The sequence below is a fragment of the Miniopterus natalensis genome, chromosome 13 (genome assembly GCF_054644295.1).
Source record: "Miniopterus natalensis isolate mMinNat1 chromosome 13, mMinNat1.hap1, whole genome shotgun sequence".
NCBI classification, from domain to species: Eukaryota; Metazoa; Chordata; class Mammalia; order Chiroptera; family Miniopteridae; genus Miniopterus; species Miniopterus natalensis.
Genome location: NC_142093.1, coordinates 11,647,527 through 11,666,914, shown reverse-complemented (window position 1 = coordinate 11,666,914; position 19,388 = coordinate 11,647,527). Strand labels below are relative to the sequence as shown.

At 48.6% G+C, this 19,388-nt stretch overlaps 3 protein-coding genes across 3 annotated transcripts in view; 1 reads left to right on the top strand and 2 right to left on the bottom strand.

Moving 5' to 3' along the window:
• The window catches only part of IFT172 (intraflagellar transport 172), a 28,399-nt gene extending 22,757 nt beyond the window's left edge, over positions 1-5,642 (top strand). Inside the window, exons 36-48 of the mRNA XM_016209673.2 lie at positions 1,156-1,254; positions 1,457-1,566; positions 1,703-1,766; positions 1,882-1,968; positions 2,204-2,320; positions 2,894-3,004; positions 3,194-3,313; positions 3,839-3,934; positions 4,154-4,213; positions 4,299-4,397; positions 4,707-4,860; positions 5,024-5,115; positions 5,322-5,642. Of these exons, the coding sequence (XP_016065159.1) occupies positions 1,156-1,254; positions 1,457-1,566; positions 1,703-1,766; positions 1,882-1,968; positions 2,204-2,320; positions 2,894-3,004; positions 3,194-3,313; positions 3,839-3,934; positions 4,154-4,213; positions 4,299-4,397; positions 4,707-4,860; positions 5,024-5,115; positions 5,322-5,411 (1,299 nt within the window). The 3' untranslated portion in view covers positions 5,412-5,642. The remainder of the gene's footprint in view (positions 1-1,155; positions 1,255-1,456; positions 1,567-1,702; positions 1,767-1,881; positions 1,969-2,203; positions 2,321-2,893; positions 3,005-3,193; positions 3,314-3,838; positions 3,935-4,153; positions 4,214-4,298; positions 4,398-4,706; positions 4,861-5,023; positions 5,116-5,321) is intronic.
• KRTCAP3 (keratinocyte associated protein 3) lies at positions 5,207-7,268 on the bottom strand. The gene is made up of 6 exons (XM_016209693.2): positions 7,023-7,268; positions 6,876-6,935; positions 6,499-6,705; positions 6,241-6,375; positions 6,022-6,134; positions 5,207-5,898 (listed from the first exon to the last, which is right to left on the bottom strand). The coding sequence occupies exons 1-5, from the start codon at positions 7,179-7,181 to the stop codon at positions 6,027-6,029; spliced, it is 669 nt and encodes a 222-aa protein (XP_016065179.2). The 5' UTR covers positions 7,182-7,268; the 3' UTR covers positions 5,207-5,898; positions 6,022-6,026.
• Positions 7,269-7,542: 274 nt separating this feature from the next.
• NRBP1 (nuclear receptor binding protein 1) lies at positions 7,543-18,330 on the bottom strand. Its single transcript, XM_016209682.2, has 18 exons — positions 18,234-18,330; positions 15,303-15,532; positions 14,993-15,115; positions 14,702-14,803; positions 14,138-14,227; positions 13,954-13,994; positions 13,489-13,583; positions 11,916-11,999; positions 11,693-11,751; positions 11,444-11,542; positions 9,522-9,654; positions 9,239-9,344; positions 9,044-9,094; positions 8,814-8,949; positions 8,636-8,689; positions 8,489-8,552; positions 8,171-8,226; positions 7,543-8,095 (listed from the first exon to the last, which is right to left on the bottom strand). The coding sequence occupies exons 2-18, from the start codon at positions 15,510-15,512 to the stop codon at positions 7,991-7,993; spliced, it is 1,608 nt and encodes a 535-aa protein (XP_016065168.1). The 5' UTR covers positions 15,513-15,532; positions 18,234-18,330; the 3' UTR covers positions 7,543-7,990.
• Positions 18,331-19,388: the final 1,058 nt, after the last annotated feature.

The following is a 19,388-nucleotide window of genomic DNA, read 5'->3' as shown; positions in this document are numbered from 1 at the left end:
ATGATGCCCTTCAGAATTTCCCTTAGGCTTCTGAGGCCTTGTAATCGAATAGCCCCTAGAAGTTGGAGAAGAAGGAAGTAGAAAGAAGGACTGATATCTGGTTGTGAGAGTTTAGCAGATTTAATCAGCAAGTATTTATTAAGCATCTGCTGTGTCTTACTCTGAGGTGTTGTTTACTGGGGTCTGTGCGTGACTATACCCTCTGCAGGTAAGTCAGAGGATGGCTTCCTGGATGAGGCACTTTAAATTTGAAGGGTTTGGTAGGTAAAGAAAGAGAGGCAAGAATAAGTTGGGGAAAGACCAGGAGGATTAGCATAGTCTACAGCTAAATTAGACCATGTGGAAATTAAAGTCTGGTGAGGCTGTCAGCATCACAGTGGAAACAGAGTAAGTTCATAGAACACTTGGGTCTGTAGACTTACTGAGTTTGAGGGTTGGAAGGTGTCTCTAAGATCATCTAGACCAGCACTGTCCAAGAGAAATATAATGCAAGTCATAAAGGTAAATCACACATGTAATTTAAATTTTTTTAGTAGCCACATTCAAATAAGTAAAAAGAAACTAATTATAACATTTTATCTAACCCAATATATTCAAACTATTATTTAACATATAATTGATATAAACATGTATTGAGATTTTATACATTCCTTTTTTTGTACTAAGTCTCTGAAAACCAGTGTGCATTTAAGCTTACGGCACATCTCGGTTGGGCCCAGCCACAGATGACTAGTGGCTGCCGTTCTGGGCAGTACATGTCTAAACAAACCATCACTTTTATGATGAAGAAACTGAGGCTCAGAAAAGCCCAACACAAATATTTACAAAATGTCCTGGGCTCCTATTTTAGGGTTTCTTTCCCTATACCATGCTACCAAGATTCTGTTTGTGGCAAAGAACTTGTCAAAGGTGGCAGGGCCAAATGACAGCAACAAGTGTCTGAAAGACGATGAGCTGAGAGGTACTAGGTAGGTCCTCTGATCGTCACTTACAGGCTCTGATGGGCCATGAGACAGGCTTTTCCTAGGAGGGCAGAAGGTCAGGGAGGGTTTAAAAGAGAAAGTTGGCAACTGGAGGGAAAAAATAGATCAGCCTGAGGACCCCCAGCAGTATTTGTCTCTCCTACCCATTTCCACCTTCTGCTCCACCACTCAGGCAGCTGAACTCTCCATCAAGTTTCTGCCTCCCCAACGCAGTCTGGAAGTCGTTCGGGCTATAGGACCCCAGCTGATTGGAATTGGAAAGCACAGTGCAGTAAGTAGGGTGCTGGGACTGAAAAGACAGATTCCACAGAGATGGGTGGAATGGTGACATCTACACCTAGGAAAGTGCGTGCAGTGGCCTGTTGGCAGGCGTGGCATGCAGTGCTGGGGAAACAGAGGAAAGAGTTCACAGAGGGGAACCTGAGGAGTGGAGGGGAAAGATGGTCTCCAGTCTCTGATTTCCCACCATGAAGGCTGCAGAGCTCTATCTGAACCTGGACCTAGTCAAGGAAGCCATCGATGCTTTCATTGAGGGTGAGGAGTGGAACAAGGCCAAGCGTGTAGCCAAGGAGTTAGATCCCCGGTAAGCTCACTCCCCCTTCTCTGTGGGAAATTATCTTACTTCCTTTTGTTAAAACTGGGAAAGTTCTCATGGGAAGGGTGTGACCATGAGACCATCCCAGGACCATGAAGTGTGAGATCTCTGCACATCTTCACAGGTATGAAGACTATGTGGACCAGCATTATAAAGATTTCCTGAAGAACCAGGGCAAAGTGGACTCGGTGAGACTTGTAGAGGGAGCAGGAGGCAGAACACACAGAGACTCAAGAGATTCTCTCCCTGTTCTCCCCTTCACATCATCTCTCTCCTAACTCTGTCTTTTCCATTGATCCACAGCTGGTGGGTGTGGATGTGGTGGCTGCTTTGGACCTGTATGTGGAGCAGGGCCAGTGGGACAAGTGCATTGAAACAGCTACCAAGCAGGTACTGCTCTCTTCCTCCTGTTCCCAGCTCTCCTGTGCATGTTCAGATGCCTAATCAGCATCAGAGAGCTTAGTCTTCCACACTGTGAATTCGGGGTCAGAGGCCCAATTGGGTCTGACTTGCATATACCTTTTGCCTCCCAAACAAATCCACTGTCTCAAGTCACCACCACCCCTTCCAGCCTGGTCTTACTGATCCTGACTTCCTCCATGCTTTTCCTCCACCCCTGGAACAGAACTACAAGATTCTGCACAAGTATGTGGCTTTATATGCAACTCACCTGATCCGAGAGGGTGGCTATGCCCAGGCACTGGCCCTGTATGTGCAACACGGAGCCCCTGCTAACCCACAGGTACCAGCTTGCTCCTTAGGATGAATGTTTCCTCAAGGAAATTTTCCTTCTCCTGGAGAACCACCCTCCCCTCAGGAACTGTCTTTGTTAAGGATCCTTTGATCAGTGTCATGCTCAGAGACCCCACCCAGTCTCTTCCAAAATGTACAACCTCTCTGGAGGATTTACCCACCATAGGAACACCAACCTTCCAAGCTCTTAGCCCACACACAGGGAACAGTCTCTCAGAAGTGAATCCTGCACACATCTCTAGGGCCTTGGCCTTCCCCAGTATGAATGCTGCTGCATTCCTATCTGAGCATCGCAGCTCCCTGGAGTATTAGCCCATTCACACTGACTGCATTCTCAGTCACGCATTTGCCCCCAGTCACAGAGCACCAGTTAGTGAGAAACAGTTATATACTTACTCTTCTTCATTCTCTTCCCTAAAAAATAATCAGCACTTTCTCCATCGCTGTCCCGAGCTCCTCCACACACATTTATAGCCCGTTTTCCTCTCTTTGGCCCCAACTTCCAGACTGTTCCTCTAGTTGTCCACTTCTCACTCAGCTCTTCTTACCCCTCTACCTTCAGAACTTCAACATCTACAAAAGGATCTTCACTGACATGGTGAGCTCACCCGGGACCAACAGTGCTGAGGCCTACCACAGCTGGGCTGACCTCCGGGATGTCCTCTTCAACCTGGTGAGGAAGTCGGGTCGAGAACAGTGGCAAGGCTACTCTGCCTGTCCCTGTCCTCGTCTCTTCATTCATGCACATAAATCTTTACCCTCTGATGTACCTTTTTCTGTCCAGGTGGCTATCAGTTGACTACTCTATGACCCTGGTACTCCTCTGACCCCTGACCCAGGCTATGCTCTCTGCCCACTCTAGTGTGAAAACCTGGTGAAGTCCAGTGAGGCAAACTCTCCAGCCCATGAGGAGTTTGAGACAATGCTGCTGATTGCTCATTACTATGCCACTCGCTCTGCAGCCCAGAGTGTCAAACAGCTGGTGAGATGGAGGGTAGAGGAGCACTCAGTCTATGGACACATCTTCAAATGTATGAAGTTGAATGAATTCAAGTTCTGGATTCTCAAGCTTGGTCCACTTCTCTCCTAGCTTCTCTTCTGTTAAATCTTTAACCCTTGCTGAGATGGTTTTCTCCCTGCCTCCTTTGACCTTCTTAGGGCTCTGTGCCCACACAGCTCCAGCCTATTATGCGTAAACATTCAAATCCCATGATTTCTGTACTGACCTCTTATACACATACCTTTGCCTTATTCATGATAGTACATTGTATCATTATTTCATGGACTTAGATGATAGAATTCTAGAAGTGGAAGGAAATTTAGAAATACTCTATGCCCGGTTCTCTGCAGATGAAAATAACTAAGACCCAGAATGGCTTGAGATGCAGAGCAGTTTAACATTGATGTTGGTTCTCTGGTTCTGTGGCCACCTCAGGCGTAGGTTCATCAGTCTGGTAGCTCAGTCACTGAAGTGCCAGGATCACAATGCTTTGACTTTAATCCACAGGAAACTGTGGCTGCCAAGCTTTCTGTTTCACTTTTACGTCACACCCAGCTACTTCCTGCAGACAAAGCCTTCTATGAAGCAGGCATTGCTGCCAAGGTAAGCTAGGACGAGGAAGGGTGGGGTTGAGGAGATAAGGAAATTGAAAGTTGGAAGGTGGACTATTCCATTTGCTCAGGTAGCGCAAAGCTGAGTGTGGGGCTGATGTTATGGAACATATCGGTTTCCCGTGTCTTCCTGGATTCTTCCCCCTGCATCCGGAGAAGCAGCATCCAGGCCCAGCTGCTCACTCCCACTTGCTACTTTTCTCTGTTGCAGGCAATTGGCTGGGAGAACATGGCATTCATCTTCCTCAACCGCTTTTTGGACCTGTCGGATGTGAGAAGGGAGGTTGTGCCCCGGGGTCGGGAGGTTTTGCCTGTTACAAGCTATGCCTATTTCATGGCTGCTCACTCTGCCACAGGCAATCGAGGAAGGGACTCTGGATGCCCTTGACCACTCTGACTTTCAAGATACAGACATTCCCTTTGAAGTGCCACTCCCAGCCAAGCAGCACATACCCGTAAGGACACAGGATTGGAGAATGGGAGGCTTGCCAGTATGAGTGCATTGAGAAGGGAGGATGTTTAGGGATGGTGCTTCCAACACTTTGTACTGGCTATCAATCAATCACATCTTTGGAACTGCCTCAGTCCTCACTATTTCTTCAGTGAAAGTAGAAGCAGAGGAAAAAGCTAAGGGTGTGACTGTGAACCTCAATTCAAGGAAGACCATTTATGGGTGAAAGGATGGTGGCTTAGCAAACCGCCCCCCCAACTTGCCATCCCATGTGCCCTGCCCTGCGTGAAGCTGTGCTCTGTGTCCTTCCCAGGAGGCTCAGAGAGAAGAGGTGCGAGACTGGGTGCTTACAGTCTCAATGGACCAGCGGCTAGAGCAGGTTCTACCTCGGGATGAGCGTGGTGCCTACGAGGCTTCCCTGGTGGCGGCAAGCACTGGAGTTCGGGCACTGCCCTGCCTCATTACAGGTACAGAACCCTACAGCACCCTGTATTCTGTGGTGGGTAGAAAGGAGGGGAAGTGAGCAGGAGCAATCAACTATTTTACTGTGATTCAGTAAAGGATGCAGAAGACAAGAACATCCTTACCCCTAAATTACCATTTTCCCCCTCTTTTTTTCTTCCCCTATAGGATACCCCATTCTGAGGAACAAAATTGAATTTAAGCGGCCAGGGAAGGCAGCTAACAAGGACAACTGGAATAAGTTCCTGATGGCTATCAAGGTTAGAGTGGGAGACTTGAAGGATGGGGCAGGAAGAGCAGCACTGAAGAAAAACAAAACTACTAGGAGGCTGGGTGGGATTGTCAAGAAGGCAGGTGCAGGCCCTGAACCCTGCTGCCTATACTGATGGAGCTGATTTTCTTTATAGCAGTAATGTTTTTCTCAGCACTGACAAGTTCCTCTGATGTTCTTTCTGTTTGCTTACAGACCTCCCACAGCCCAGTGTGCCAGGATGTGCTGAAATTCATCAGTCAGTGGTGTGGAGGGCTACCCAGCACCAGCTTTTCCTTTCAGTAACTGGTAGAGCTCAGGAAAGAAAATTTCTTTGCTTCATTAAACTCTTGTAACTAACAGAGACCACTGTATTTTTTATTTATTAAGGTCACTTTTAACACCAGCCCAGTGCTTTTTTTACCCCCAAATCAGAATCAAGTAGTTCTTTTATTACAGTATTTATTTTTTTATTTTGTTAATCCTCACCTGAGGATATTTTTTCCATTGATTTTTTAGAGAGTGGAAGGGAGGGAGGGGGAGAGAGAAAGAGGAGAGAGAGAGAAACATCAATGTGAGAGAGACAGATCCACTGGTTGCCTCCTGCATGTGCCCTGACGGGGCTAGGGATCCAACCTGCAACCCAGGCAGGTGCCCGTGACTGGGAATTGAACCGGAGACTCTTTGGTGCATGGGCTCTAACCACTGAGCAACACCCGCAGGGCATATACAGTATTTCTATCTTCCCAGGGGTAGGTGGAAAGCCCTGTGGATCGAGCCTCTGGATCAGCACCTGCTTGGCAGAAGGCAGAGCCTGGGTCAGAGGGCAAGCAGCATAGCAAGGGATAAGACCCACTTCTAAGAGCAATTCCCTGCCCCTAGCCTTTCCCAGGCCACAATCCTCACAGCCCATTACCTGTCCTAAGCCCAACTTTTCTGTGATGCCTGGATTTCTTGGTTTTGACCCAGCAGCTGCTCATTATCCTGCCTTTTGCATTTAGGATGATCAAGCTCCGTCAGTTCCTCCAGCTGCAGAAGAGGGTGGAGTTAGTACTCTGGCCCTGAATTGTAGTTCAGCATCTTTTCAACACAGCCAATCCGTACTGGGTGAACCCTTCCTGTTCATCTTCCTTACCTGCCCCTGTAGCCCTTCCTTCCTGCAGGGCCCCACCCCACGGAGCGTGAGTGCTGCCACACAGCAGTAACCAGACAGAGCAGCCTCTGCTGCAGACATGAGCATAGAAGGAATCCAGAGAGCCAAGGCTGTATCCTAAAAGGTGAAGAGGAAGGATGGGGGGGACTAGGAGGGAGCAGGGCAGGAGTGGCAAGTTGGGGTGATTTAAGGGGCAGACCAAGGCTTTGGGGACTGCAAAAAAGCTGAGAACACACTCACATAGATTCTTGTGGGGTCAAAGGGGCAGTCAGCGTGTCCAGGCCCCTGATCCAGCGGTAGCAAAGGATCCAGCAGTCCTGGATGGCAGTCAGCAATAAGCCGGCGGCCACCATTGGCCACAGTGAGTGACACGGCAAGGAGGAGGCCCAGGGAGCAGGCAGTGGACAAGAGCAGGTTCACCAGAGCTACTGCCAGCAGGGCCCAGTGCTAGCAGGGTCAGAAGATCAGGTGAGCAACCTGGGGTAACTGACTCTCCCACTGACTAGACACCTGGGTTTCTCTATTTGGGTCTTCTCCCCACTTAAAGATGAAGCTGCGTCACCCCGCATTTCCCTGACTCAACCCCCCTCATTAAAGCTCCAGAAAACACCCCTCACCAGTTGTGGGCGAAGAGGATTCCTGGACGCCACGAGGGCCACAAGTCCCAAGGAAACACTCTGGAAGACACAAAGCCCGCGTGAGGCCCAGACTGCTCTCGCACGCCCGCCCGCCCACAACCTGGCCCGCCCGCCGGCCGCACTCACCAACAACCCGGAGCCCACGGAGATGACATTGGCAGTGGTGTACTCGGGGGTGACGGCACCGCGGGGATTAGCTACGTGCCGCAGCACGGTCCCGTGCAGCACAGCCCCCAGCAGCAAGTTCACGTGGCCCACCAGGATCAGCGCGAGGCCCACGCGCATAAGCCGCCGAGGGCCCCGGACAGCGTCTGCGGAGCACGGGGGGAGGGGCAGGCCTGAGCCCGGAGAGGAACTGGGAAGCCTGCGCGGCCGCCCCAAGCTAACCAGAGGTCGTCGGACCGGTTGAGGGTGGGTGCAGGAAAACGAGACCACAGGGGTCCCAATTACCGAATCTGCAGAAGCGGCAGCACCTCATCGCCTCTCTCCGCGCCCGCCGCGGGGCAGCTCTACCTGGCCGCGGCCCCCCCTCGCTCGCAGCCCAGTTCCGCCCCATCACCACTACCTGAAGGCCCAACCTCCGCGCCCCGGGCGGGGCTCCGAGCCCTGCTCCCCCTAGCGGGGAAGGTGCAAACACACAGGACGCTTTTAGCAAAAAGTAGACTTTTATTACAGCAGCAACTGAGGCGAATTGAATGGCCCCCCTGGGCCACCACTGCAGCACCACCCTTCTCTCCCGCCCCCTCCGCCCCAGCGGGATTGTAGATTTCAGCTCCCCCAGCGCCCATGGGCCTCCTTTCCACACAGGCTGGGCAGGAGCCGGCAGATCAGCGACTAGCCCCCAACTAGAAGGCGGCTGCTGAGAAGGCCCAGGCCCACGTCTGTGCAAAACAAGTAAACAAAGTGCAGAGGGGAGGAAGAGAAGGGGAAGGGGTAGGGTGATGCTCAGAACCAGGGAGCCCCAAAGCCCTCCTAAGTCATAAAGGAGAGAAGGAGCTTCACAGGGTAATACTGACTGGGGGGAAGGGGCAGGAAGGCTGCAGCACGTCTAGTGACAGCCACAGCTCAGATAAGGGGCCTGGCCCAAGTAAGCTCTAAGAGGAGACGGTGACAGCAGCTGGGTTGAGGGTGCTGTTCCTGGCAAAATTGAACTTGTTCAGGGTCTCCTCTAGCAGAGAAGTCAGCCGGCTCTGGTCAGCCTGAGGGAGAAAGCTGAGTGAGACCGGCTGAGAGAAGAACCGAGGTAGCCCCGCAGCTGAAGGCAGAAACCTTACCTCACTAATGAAGCCCAGCTGCACCAGCTCAGCTGCCAACTCAGGGATGTTCTCATCTGACAGAGAAACAGGAGAGCGTGAGTACAGGGTGGAAGTGAGGGGCATGGAGCCCTTCCAATAGCCCCAGTCAGGTTACCCTGGCTGGAAAGAATGATATAAGCAAAATTGTCAGATCCACCCTTAAATTTTAGGGGCTAATGTATTCATTTTACGTTGAGTCAGTATGTTAATGCCCTGTCACCTTCCCCACCCCTGAATATGTCCCTCACAGATAAGGCTCATAGACTCTCCATCCTTGGAGGGAAAGGAGATACTCACTTGGCATCAGGTCACAGCTCAGGTGCCGGTTCAATTTGTCCTCCAGCTTCAGCAGAAGTGTCAGCTGGAGGACAGGTCAGAAAATGAGGCTCCTCTTCCCCACCCTCTAGCCACCCAACCCTATGCAGCCCTGGCCCTGAGCCTTACATGATGTTTGACTCCCTCCTCCACTGACTCAATGTTGCATTGCATGAGTACCACCTAGGGAAAGGGGACAGAGGGTTACTAGAGTAGGGACCAGTGAGTGACTTGGTTGCCTTATTTGAGATGTCCTCTTGCCCCTTCCACCAGGACCATACCAACATCCACACCCACATAGCCCCACCTTTCGGGTCTCCACCTCAGCTGGTTCAGGTGTAGGAGTCTTGACAGAGGGGGGCACCACAGGTGATGTCACCTCCTCCTGCTGTGGCTGCTGGGGCCGAGGTAGCCCAAAGGCTGTCAGGGGATAGATCCCATTCCTAAAGGGAAATTAGCCAAGTCTTGTGGGCTCTGTGAATGCCGTAGGACCCCCACCCCTGCTTCCTCAAAAAAGCGTTCTCACTCTTTTCTCACCTGACATCTTCAAGGAATTTATCCAATTCCAGAGCTGGTGACTGAGAATACCTGGAGAAGAAAAGAGAGAGATGGAAGGAAGGAAACAAACAAAACAACAGATTCAACCATTCCCAGAGAATGGACAACTGACAGATTCCTCAGGATGGTAGTGACCAATCTGTCCCTTTCAGACCTTCTCAGTTAGTTACTCACAAAGTCTGAACTGGTTCTCTTCCTGGTCCTGCAGGGATTTCAGCCAGTACAGCACTGGTATCCATGTTTTTGGTGATCTCTTCCAATGCATTCTCTGGGATCATGTCTGGAGAGCATGACAGAATGAGAAGTTATGCAGGGATAGTCAGAGTAATGTCAAAGAAGGCACAGAGGTCCTGGGGGGTTAAGTATCCCTTTAGAAGTAGGAGAAAGACAGCATGCCAGTGATAGTTACAAGGTTCCAGAGAGAAAGAAAATTCCTAGGAGGGCCAACAGGACTCACGTTGGTGTCCCACAATGCAATGGGCAGCAAGGAGTTTGAGGGAGGGCACTTCAAACAGTGCTGGGTGGAATAGAAGTTCTCTGGCTGTTGGTCTGCGAGCAGGTTCAGACTGCAGGCACTTTTGAATGAACTCCTGGAAAAGGGAACAAGGAAGTGGAACAGGCATTTGGCACCCCATTGTGTTCATCTTTATCTCTCATTATATTTAGAACAGGGCTTTGTACATACTAGGTGCTCAACATTAGTGAGGGAACAAATTGCTAAATGTTTTTGAAAGGGCTTTGAAAACTGTAAGATATTATATAAAAGGTATCGTTCACTGCCCTTCCGGTTTTTGTTTTTTTGAATCCTCACCCAACAATATTTTTTCCATTGCTTTCAGAGAGTGGAAAAGAGGGAAGGGGAAGGGAGAGGGAGAGAAACAGGAAAGGAGAGAAAGAGAGAGAAAGAGAAACATCAATGTGAGAGACACATCAATTGGTTGCTTCCCGCATGTGCCCCGACCAGGGCCAGGGATAAAGCCTCCAACCAAGGTACATGCCCTTGACCAGTAATCGAACCAGAGACCCTTTAGTCCATGGGCCCACACTCTTACCACTGAGCCAAACTGGCTAGGACCCTTCTGGTTTTAATAATTATTTTTCTGCTTTCTTTTTATTGTTCAAACTTATTTTTTCCCTTATTTTCTCTCTGCTTGATTAGCCCACTCACTGCCTACCTTTCTCCAACCCTCGCCAAATTTGTCTTCTCTCTTCCCAGACATATTCCTTGTGGTCAATAATATTCACCATCCTTTTATTTCCTGAGCCTAGTACCACAATGTCCTTTGTCCACTACAATCATTTACTAAATGCACTGGATTTCCTGATGCTTCTTCTAAATCACCCATTTTCCACCTCCATGATAATTAACCTTTCTTCCTTTCGATCTTGAATGCCCACAATATCATATACCTAATCTTTCCCTTGAACATCTCACCTTAACACTGAACTGGAATCATTCCACACTAGCCTCAAGACTTCCCACTAGTCTTCTTTCACGCTTAATCTAATGAGTTACAAACTATCCTTATTTGGACACTCCTGTCCTAACTCCCCTAAATGCAGTTTATATACTGACTCATAACTCTTATATCCTTTAAATACTAGCTCATTATTTAAGGTCACCTTCCCTAACTAAAACTAAAGTTTACATGGGTCCACTTACATGTAGATTTGTTTCAATAAATACCTGTACTGTTTTCAATCCCTGGTTGGGGAGGGCTGACAGTATGCATTGATCTATGCCATTTAACAGGGGACTTGAGCATCCCCAAAGTTTGGTATCCGCAGGGGGTCCTGAACCAATCCCCTGCAGATACTGAGGGACAACTTAAGCTTTAGGGGAGTCAAAAGTTATATGCGGCTTTTTGACTGCGCAGGGGGTTGGGATCCCAGCCTCTGCACTGTTCAAGGATCGAGAGAGAGAGAGAGAGAGAGAGAGAGAGAGAGAGAGACAGAGAGACAGAGAGAGAGAGAGAGAGAGAGAGAGAGAGTGTGTGTGTGTGTGTGTGTGTGTGTGTCCCCAAATGACTGACTTGATTAACTCAAACTGATTTATTTACAAATATCAAGAGAGATGTCTAAGAGTGTATACCAGTTACCTAAGGTAACCATCAAATTAGTTTTCTTCCATGCAGAAACACCTAAATTAACACATAACCTTTAACCCCAATATTACCCACTTAGACCCTGAACCTGTGTGCATATACAAAACACATGGTAGGCACCACGTAAGGAAATGTTCACTGCTTTTCCTTGCTCTTTCTGCTTATGTTCTCTTGCTCTTAGAACAGAGCAGCACATTCCCAGTAGACAGAATGGAAGAAAAATGTAAGACATTTCAATGTCTGTTAAGGAGGGAGTGATCCCAAAGATTCTTACCCTCTGTAACGGGTCTTCTAGAAGCTGGATGGCACTGCTGATGGCTTCCTGTGGCACATATGAGGATTCTCCATTGCCCTGAATCTCCAGCACTGCCATCTGCAGTGAGGGGGAATAAAAAGGGAAGCAGAGATCTAAGAACCTCAGTGTTCCCAGTCGCTCCCTCAAGACCAGTACTCATCCCCCCTCCAATCTTCTAATTTGACCCCTTTCCATCACCGCCACCCCTCCTCGATGTGGTTTCCTCACCTCTAGTGCACACATGCCAAAGGAGTAGATGTCCACTGCCGTTGTCACATTAGTGACTTCTAAGGAAAACAGAAGGCTTTGGTGAATCAGAGGATGTGAGCAGGGCGTGGTAGAAATGCCTTTAAAAAACCTTTTGTATGCCAGTAGAGAAGGACTAGTAGTTTCAGTTATGTTACTTCTGTGGAAACCTGGGGAAGAGTGCAGAAAAACTGGGATGCCTCACCTCCATACTCTGGTGCAAAGAAGTGTAGATTCTTCTGCTCTTCTCGACAAGTCTTCACATGATTGTTGATAGTGTCAGGAGCCACTGGGAGTAGGGGAGATACCCACAATCTGACCACCATCAACAAAGCAGGTGCACTCCAGAGAGGCCCCCAAAAGCCAAATTCTCTCCTGAAGTCTCTAACCCTCAAAAGGCACAAACCCTTTCCCATCAACTACAGACTAAACATGAGCACCACCTACCTCCCCTTTCTCAGGTCTACCACTTCTCATCAAAGGTCCCTAATTCAGTTGCAACAAAGGCTCCACACTAAACTAACAGGTATGCAGGGGCTTTGGGCTAGTCAAGGAGAAATACAGGCTAAGGAAAAACTTTCACTTGTGACCTGTTCACCTTCCCCATAGCCCAGGTCCATCTAATCCCTGATCACAGGAAAATGTTTGATGTAGTTCTTTCATCCACCCTGCAAACAGCATAAAATAACAGGCAGCCCTGCCTAATCTAAGACAATTTGAGACCTCAGACACTTGGGTAAAGGGTGAGGAGGGTACACCCAGGGAGACAGCCTCCTCCTTACCCAGCCCTGCTGACTGCATTCAGGATTAGCTCAAAATGGAAGCAATGCCTTGAGTCACTTTCATTTGTAATCACCAAAAATTTTAGACCCCTGCTCTATCCCTAATCCCTCAACATTACCTGCCAAAGGGCTGAACGAGGAACCAGGGCCAGGCCCAATTTGGACTCACTCAAATCATAAACAATGACTACAAGTCACAGAGTCTGGGAGCACAGTATGGTTTAGGGAACCAGCCTGATGACGACAGGGAATAAGACTCTAGAATATAAGTGGCCGGCCAGGCAAATCCACAGGAAACAAGCAGGTTATGGAGGGGCAAGCAGGTGGACGGCTGGTAGGGCAGAAGCCAAGCAGGCATGATTAGGCAGGGGGGTAGGGGAACAGGGATTGCTCCCACGACTGCATGCACTGGGCAGCCGCAAAGGGGAGCAGAAGGAGCACAAACAGAGCCCCATGTGGGGCAGAGGGAGCTCTCACCATTAGCAAAAATCCTATGAAAGACTGTTGGGAACAAAGCAGCCCGTAAGCGGGAGGGAGGAAAACAGAGAAAAGTTGTGAGCGATGGAGCAGCCAAGCCCCAGACAAATGGCCACACAAACACCACACAGACACGGCACACAGGGATGTTAGACACTGCACACAACACAGCAAATGAAAGCACTCACAGCAGGCACAGCCTGGAAACTCCTTTGGTAGGGTCCGGCCCAAGAGGCTCAAGTTAAACCTTACACCCATCTCTTGCCCTTTCCAACCTCCTATCAAGATCTCTGTTATTCTCTGTATTTACCCACTTCCCTCCAAAAAGGTGCACAATTAGACCCTATACCCTTTCCACTAACTGACTGGCCTTTCTCTATGAATTATCCTAGAAAGGTCCTTTCTCTTATCGCCAGCCCACACCTCATAATTTTGCTGTTCTCCCCATTCCTTTCATCTTACCCCCATGGTTCCCAAAATCCCGAGGCTCCCCTGCCCAGAACCTCTCCCTCCCCTCACCAGAGCCAATCTTGATGAGTCCGTTGTGCTGGATGAAGATGGTGTCACAGGTCAGGTTCCCATGGATGATGGGAGGGTCACAGGAGTGCAGGTAGCTGTGGGGGCACTGGGCTGTTAGAGGGGCCACTGGGAAATTAAGGGCAAGGGGAACCCAAGGGTTAAGAGGAGCAAGGGCCTGGTGGTCTCCTGCTGGTCACCACAAAGATAATCTCCACACTCTGAATCTCCACTATGCCTGATGAGTTAAATAGCTGGATAAGCACTGGGAGACAGAGTTGGGAGACAGTATCGTGTTTAGGGCATTAGGATGGACCCTTTAAAAGACCAATGGGGGTCTAGTTTTGACAGGATATGACTCAAAGAAAGTGGGGTGAGGCAGAAAGAACAGCAGAATAGTGCTCTGAAATCTGTTTGGAGGAACTAAATCAGGAGACATGGGAAAGACACTAACCAGATCCTACTTACCTTAGGGCAGAGAGGATTTGTGTGCACCAGCGCTTCCAAGCCTGGAAAAGAGTGGGCAAGGGGCAACAATAGTCCCCTCTTAACCCTCTTCACAGTTCCCTCCATCCCCTCCTGATCAATTTTATAATTAACATAATCTTTTTTAAACCCCAAACCAGCTTAAGACTTTGCTCTCCCTCCATACCTTTTCATTCATAGTCTTATGGTTCTTTTTGGTCTTCTTCAAAAATTGCTTAAGACTGCCAGATGACATATATTCTGTGATAAAAATGACCTGGAGAGGCAAAGCACAAAAATAAGGCCTTAGCAGAAAGATCCCCTGCCTAGTGACATATACACCACATGTATTTTAAATTTGGAAGCTTGGTTTTGTTTTTTAAGTTTCTCTCCTTTTGTTGTTAGTACCACTTCCTTATGTGCCCTGACCAGGAATCGAACCAGTGACCCTTTAGTGCAGGAAACAAGGCTCAACCAACTGAGCCACACCCGAAAGGGCCAATTCCTAGACTTAACAGGACAATGGAAACTACTGAGCTATGTATGGGAAGGAGAAAACAGAAGTTCACTCACTTCTGCCCTGTCTATAACCAGACAAAAGGTATAGGCAGTAGTCAAAGCCCTACTCTCATCACCACACCAGTTGCTTCCAGTTCTGTTTCAAAACTATCTTGTTTTTTTAATATCTGGATGTAAAGGAAAAATAAATGTAGCTAGTCTCTTTGCAGTAAGCGCAGGAAAAAGTTCTTACCCTGGCCTTGTTCTCTTTAATGTCAGCCCAATACTTGTGAAACTTAACAATGTTGAGATGTTCCAACTGAATCAGATTATCAAACACAGCACGGACCTTTTCCTGGAAGCAGGGGAGACAGTGGGATTACAGGGTTAGAACTCATTATAATCCTGAAAAATCATTCCCTATCCCTCCCCAGAAATGATCTAGCCCCAATATACTCTCCTTAGTCAGCTTCCCAACACCAATTCCTCTTTAACAACCAGCAATCCAACACCCCACAGGTGATACCATTTCACCATTACCTACCTCCTGCAGCTTGTAGTTCTTGCGCTCAGAAAACTGTACCTCATTCCACACAACCTCTACACCCTCTTCTGTATCCATGGCCAGGTATGCACTGTCAATACCTGGTACATTCCGCTGATTCACCTAAGAAAAAATTCAAATAAAAGATAATTAAAGTTACCTCAGGAACCCTCAATTTTAATACTCCCTATGATCATCTTCTCCTAGGCTCTGACCTACTGAAGTTTGGTCTGCACCTTTAAGAATTTGCCCCTCTACTTCTCACCTCTTAGAATTCACTCTACCAAAAGTGACACTACCATCACTTTACCTCTTCTCGCCTCTTCTGCCAGCGCCCACAGGGTGACTCTTCCAAAATTTCAGACTCATCTTCACTTTCTTCTTCTTCCTCTGGGGAAGCAGCTGAAGTCGTGGAAGTCACAGGAGGTGACACTGACGTCAGGCCAGGAGCTGAGGATGAAGATTCTACCTTTGGGTCTGAGCCACCGCTGAGTATTGTCTGGGACTCCCCGTCCGACATGCTGGAACAAACACTCAGGCCTGCATTGGTTGGGGCAAGGACGGAGGAAGAAGGCAGAAGGGTCAAGATACATCTACAAAGATTTAATCCGAAAAATCTCTTCTGAGATTAAAAAGAAAATAAAACATACCTTCTTTGTTTCCTTAAAATTCAAAAGCAGAAACAGTCCTGTCTGAACACTGAAACATTAACTATTCTCCTAATCTAGAGAAAAGTACTCTTCTAATCTAGAGAAGAGAAGCTATTTTGGTTGAAGATGACCCACCCAAGAGTAGCAAACACAAGATTTATGGCAGTATAACCCATCCTTAGTAAAGTCCAAGTGAACAGCAAAACCAGGTGCCTCATTCCTTCTTGGCAAATATACACCCAATAGCCTTCCCTTTGAATCCTCATCTACCCCTATTTGCACTGTGCTCAAGAACTAAGCTACCTGGGAACTCACTGTTCAGGTGACTCCAGATCCCAAAATGTACCATTAATCTAGCCCAAAGGCTGGACCTGTAGCACTCTCAGTCAGTTTATCCCCATGAGCCCTCAGCTGATTTACTCCATTAGAACTAACCTTTGCATTCACTATCTATCCCTCCTACACACAGAAGGAGCCTGCCAGACCATGATGAGGCCACCCTTGGGCCTGGTGACAGGCAGTGGTTAATGACTTCGTTCCTGATGACCTCACCTTCCCTGTGATGTGAGTGTGGCAAGTGGGTATGGTTAGCAACATTTTTTTCTCATTCATTCATTCAACAAATGTTTATTAAGCACTTATTATGGGCCAAGCACTGAGGTAGGTGCTTGAGATACAATAGTGAATAAAATGAAGAAATGTTCATACTCATAGAGTAAGAACAAACTTAAGGCAGATCTCAGCCTTCCATGGCTCAAAGGCACCAAACCCTGGGTAGTCCTTTCAAGTACAAATAGTATAGGAACAAGTACTAAAGTATTATACAGTATAACATTTTTTTCAAGGGCATGGCTACCTGGAAAAAAAAAATTCTCAAAAGCTAAAAGTCACTAACTTGTCCAGAGAGTCACAGGACAACCATAGACTGTTATTCCATTTCTCCAAGAACAAGGGTTCTGAAGGAGTTGGCTTCTGTGTGTGCTGGATTCAAGGGAGTGCTCTACAGTGTGAAAATGATATCCTGGAAAGTAGAGTTGTTCCTCTAAGTCAGTTCAGAATACAGATCTCTGATCAACACCAATATTTTGAAAAACATTCATTTCTTTTTAGAACTCAAGGATGCCCCCTTCTGCCCATCTCTGCTCCCAACCTACACTACTTTTAACTCAAGTTGAGATTTTTATTAGATAACATTCTAGTAAAGCACTACAAAGAAAATCTGGCAAGACAGTCTTTCTCTATGTTTTTTCTAGGTTCTTGACTATCATAAATTTTGTTCAACCAGCCAGGAAAGCTACAATCTGCATGTGTTAGTAATCCACCAGAAAATGAGTTAATTTTCCTCCTTCTTACCCTGAAAAGTTGCTAAGAAAATAGTGATAAAGTTCATATGAATTACTTTCTAGAGCTGCTATAATATAGAATGTATTCTGAATCCAAACAGCTAAGTAAAATTTCCAGCTAGATTAAAATAGGAAATACTAGTGTAATTCTAATACTAGAAGCCTGTAGCCAATGGACTCTAAAGAAACCTCTAGACCCAGGACGCAGACAGTCCACAGTAGGGCACCACAAAAAAAGCCAAACTTTCATCAGTCATAGGGATGCCCTTGGGATGTGCTTGTCCTCTATCTCCCCAATCTTTCCTCAGTAGGCAAAATAAAGGCAATGCCCAAGATCTCCCAGCATTCCCCCTATTGATGAAAAATTCTTTGCAACACTGGGAGTTTGGTCCAGGGTCGTTATAGTTTTAAACAGACTACATACGTAAAAGGTCATTTACGCCCCTAAAGGGAATCTTCTCGCCGCCTCCAGCCACCCCGAGATGCACAGTGTGTTTATTTCTGAGCAATGTAGGTAAATCATCCTGCAAAGTTTTTCTCCGAGACTTGCATTTCTTGGACTGCAAGCCCCTCTGCAATGCAACTCCTCGGTAACAGCTCTGCAGGCCACAGGCCTCTTGGCTGCGCTCACCCAGATCAGACCAAAGAGGGCCTCTGAGACCTACTGGGCTCTGCGGTCAGATACACAGTAAGCTCAGGGAAGGAATTTCACTCCAACAGGTCGCCCTGCCAGGTATCTGCAAGTGAACGCCGGCCCCGCACGCAGGCCGGGGGAGCGAGCGGCCGCCACCTCATCACTGGAGGGCCCCGCGGCGCCACCGGAGGCACAGGCCACGCCCCCGCGCTGTCGGCGCGTCGACCCCAAGAGCAGGCGCAGCCGAGACGCTGCGCTTCCGCAGGCCGCCGGGCCTGCGACCGCCGCCCCCGCCCCCGCGGCCAGCCCCGCCTCTCGCCAGCCCGAGTTGGACAGGAACGCCGGGACCTCGCGCCCAGCGCCGGCAGAATTCTGGACCGCCGTCGCTGCCACTCGGGGGAGCTGGCGGAGGGCCCAGCAGTGACTGGGGCCCAGGCTCAGCCCGTTGGCTCCGGCAGGCCGGGCCTGGGCCGCCGAGTAAGCAGGGCCGCCGAGTAAGCAGGGCCGCCTCCAGACACCCGCCTGCCGGGGTCCCACCGCCCCAGGCCGCGGAGGCCGATACTTCCATCCTCTAGCCGGACCCCTCCCTGCCCCTCATTCCCCTCGGCGCTCACCTCCCGATTCTGCTTCCCGCAGCCTGTGCTTCAGCTCCAACTCGGGTTCCGGGGCCGCAGATCTGAGAGACTCCCTCACAGCTGCGCTCCGCGGCGCAACCGAACTGTGGGCCCCGCCCTCTCCGCGTCCCGACCAACAGATGGGCGGTGCCGCATTGCCGTTGGGTTTCCATTGGACAAGGGGGCCGGAGTGGGCGGTGCCTCGGGGAGACTGTTGCTCGCTGCGGTCGCTTTCAACCTGGTCTCCTCCCCTTGAGCTTGTCCGGCGGAGACCTCTCCGAGGCTTCGATATTTTCGGTCTCAACTGGGACTCATCTCTCTGTCCACCCCTCGGTCCCTTCCAGGTGCCCCCGATGATTCCGCTGGGCGAGAGGAAGGCCTTCTTCTTCCTGAAGGCGCCATGACAGTTTTTGCCCGACTGAAAGACAAAAGGAGCCAAAGACGTAGCTTCAATCCTAGAGGAGCACCCACCCACTTTTATTATTTGGAGCGAGACTGCGCAGAGCACCAATTATTCAGAAAGCTTAAAAAAATTACTGAACACACTAACACTGAAAATTGTTGATGCTTCGTGATTGCATAGCGCTGATATTTGCCAAAACTTTGCAAGAGGTTTTTCACAGACATTATCTCATTTGATCGTCATAAGAAATTGAAATTATCATTCAATGAGTTGACAAATGCAAAAAACTGGATCAGAAGCATTAAGCTATTTACCGAAAATTGATAATAGCCAAATCTAAAATCCAAAACAGTAAGACTCATCAAATAAGACTTCCTTGAAAAGGTGTTTGGGAAGAATAGATTCTGGCTGAGCCCGTTAATCTGCGAAAACCGAACACGGAGCCTGAAGGATGGAAGTTCACGCAGCCATTAGACGTGTGTTGCGGAGGGAGGAAAACCCCATCATCAGAACTTGGTAACGTCGTAATCACCAAATTTCGAAATTTCATTGCCCTTAAAGGGAATCTCTAATCCTATTTAACTGATTTAAAAAAAAAAAAAGAAAAGTTATCTGGCAAAGCCTCTCATTTTCTCATCTCTTCAACTCAAAATACTTATTTTAAAAACCAATCTTTCATACTTCCTTGATTCTTTTACCTTTGAAAGAGAAGGCTCAGCCCTAGCCGGTTTGTCTCAGTGATTACAACACCG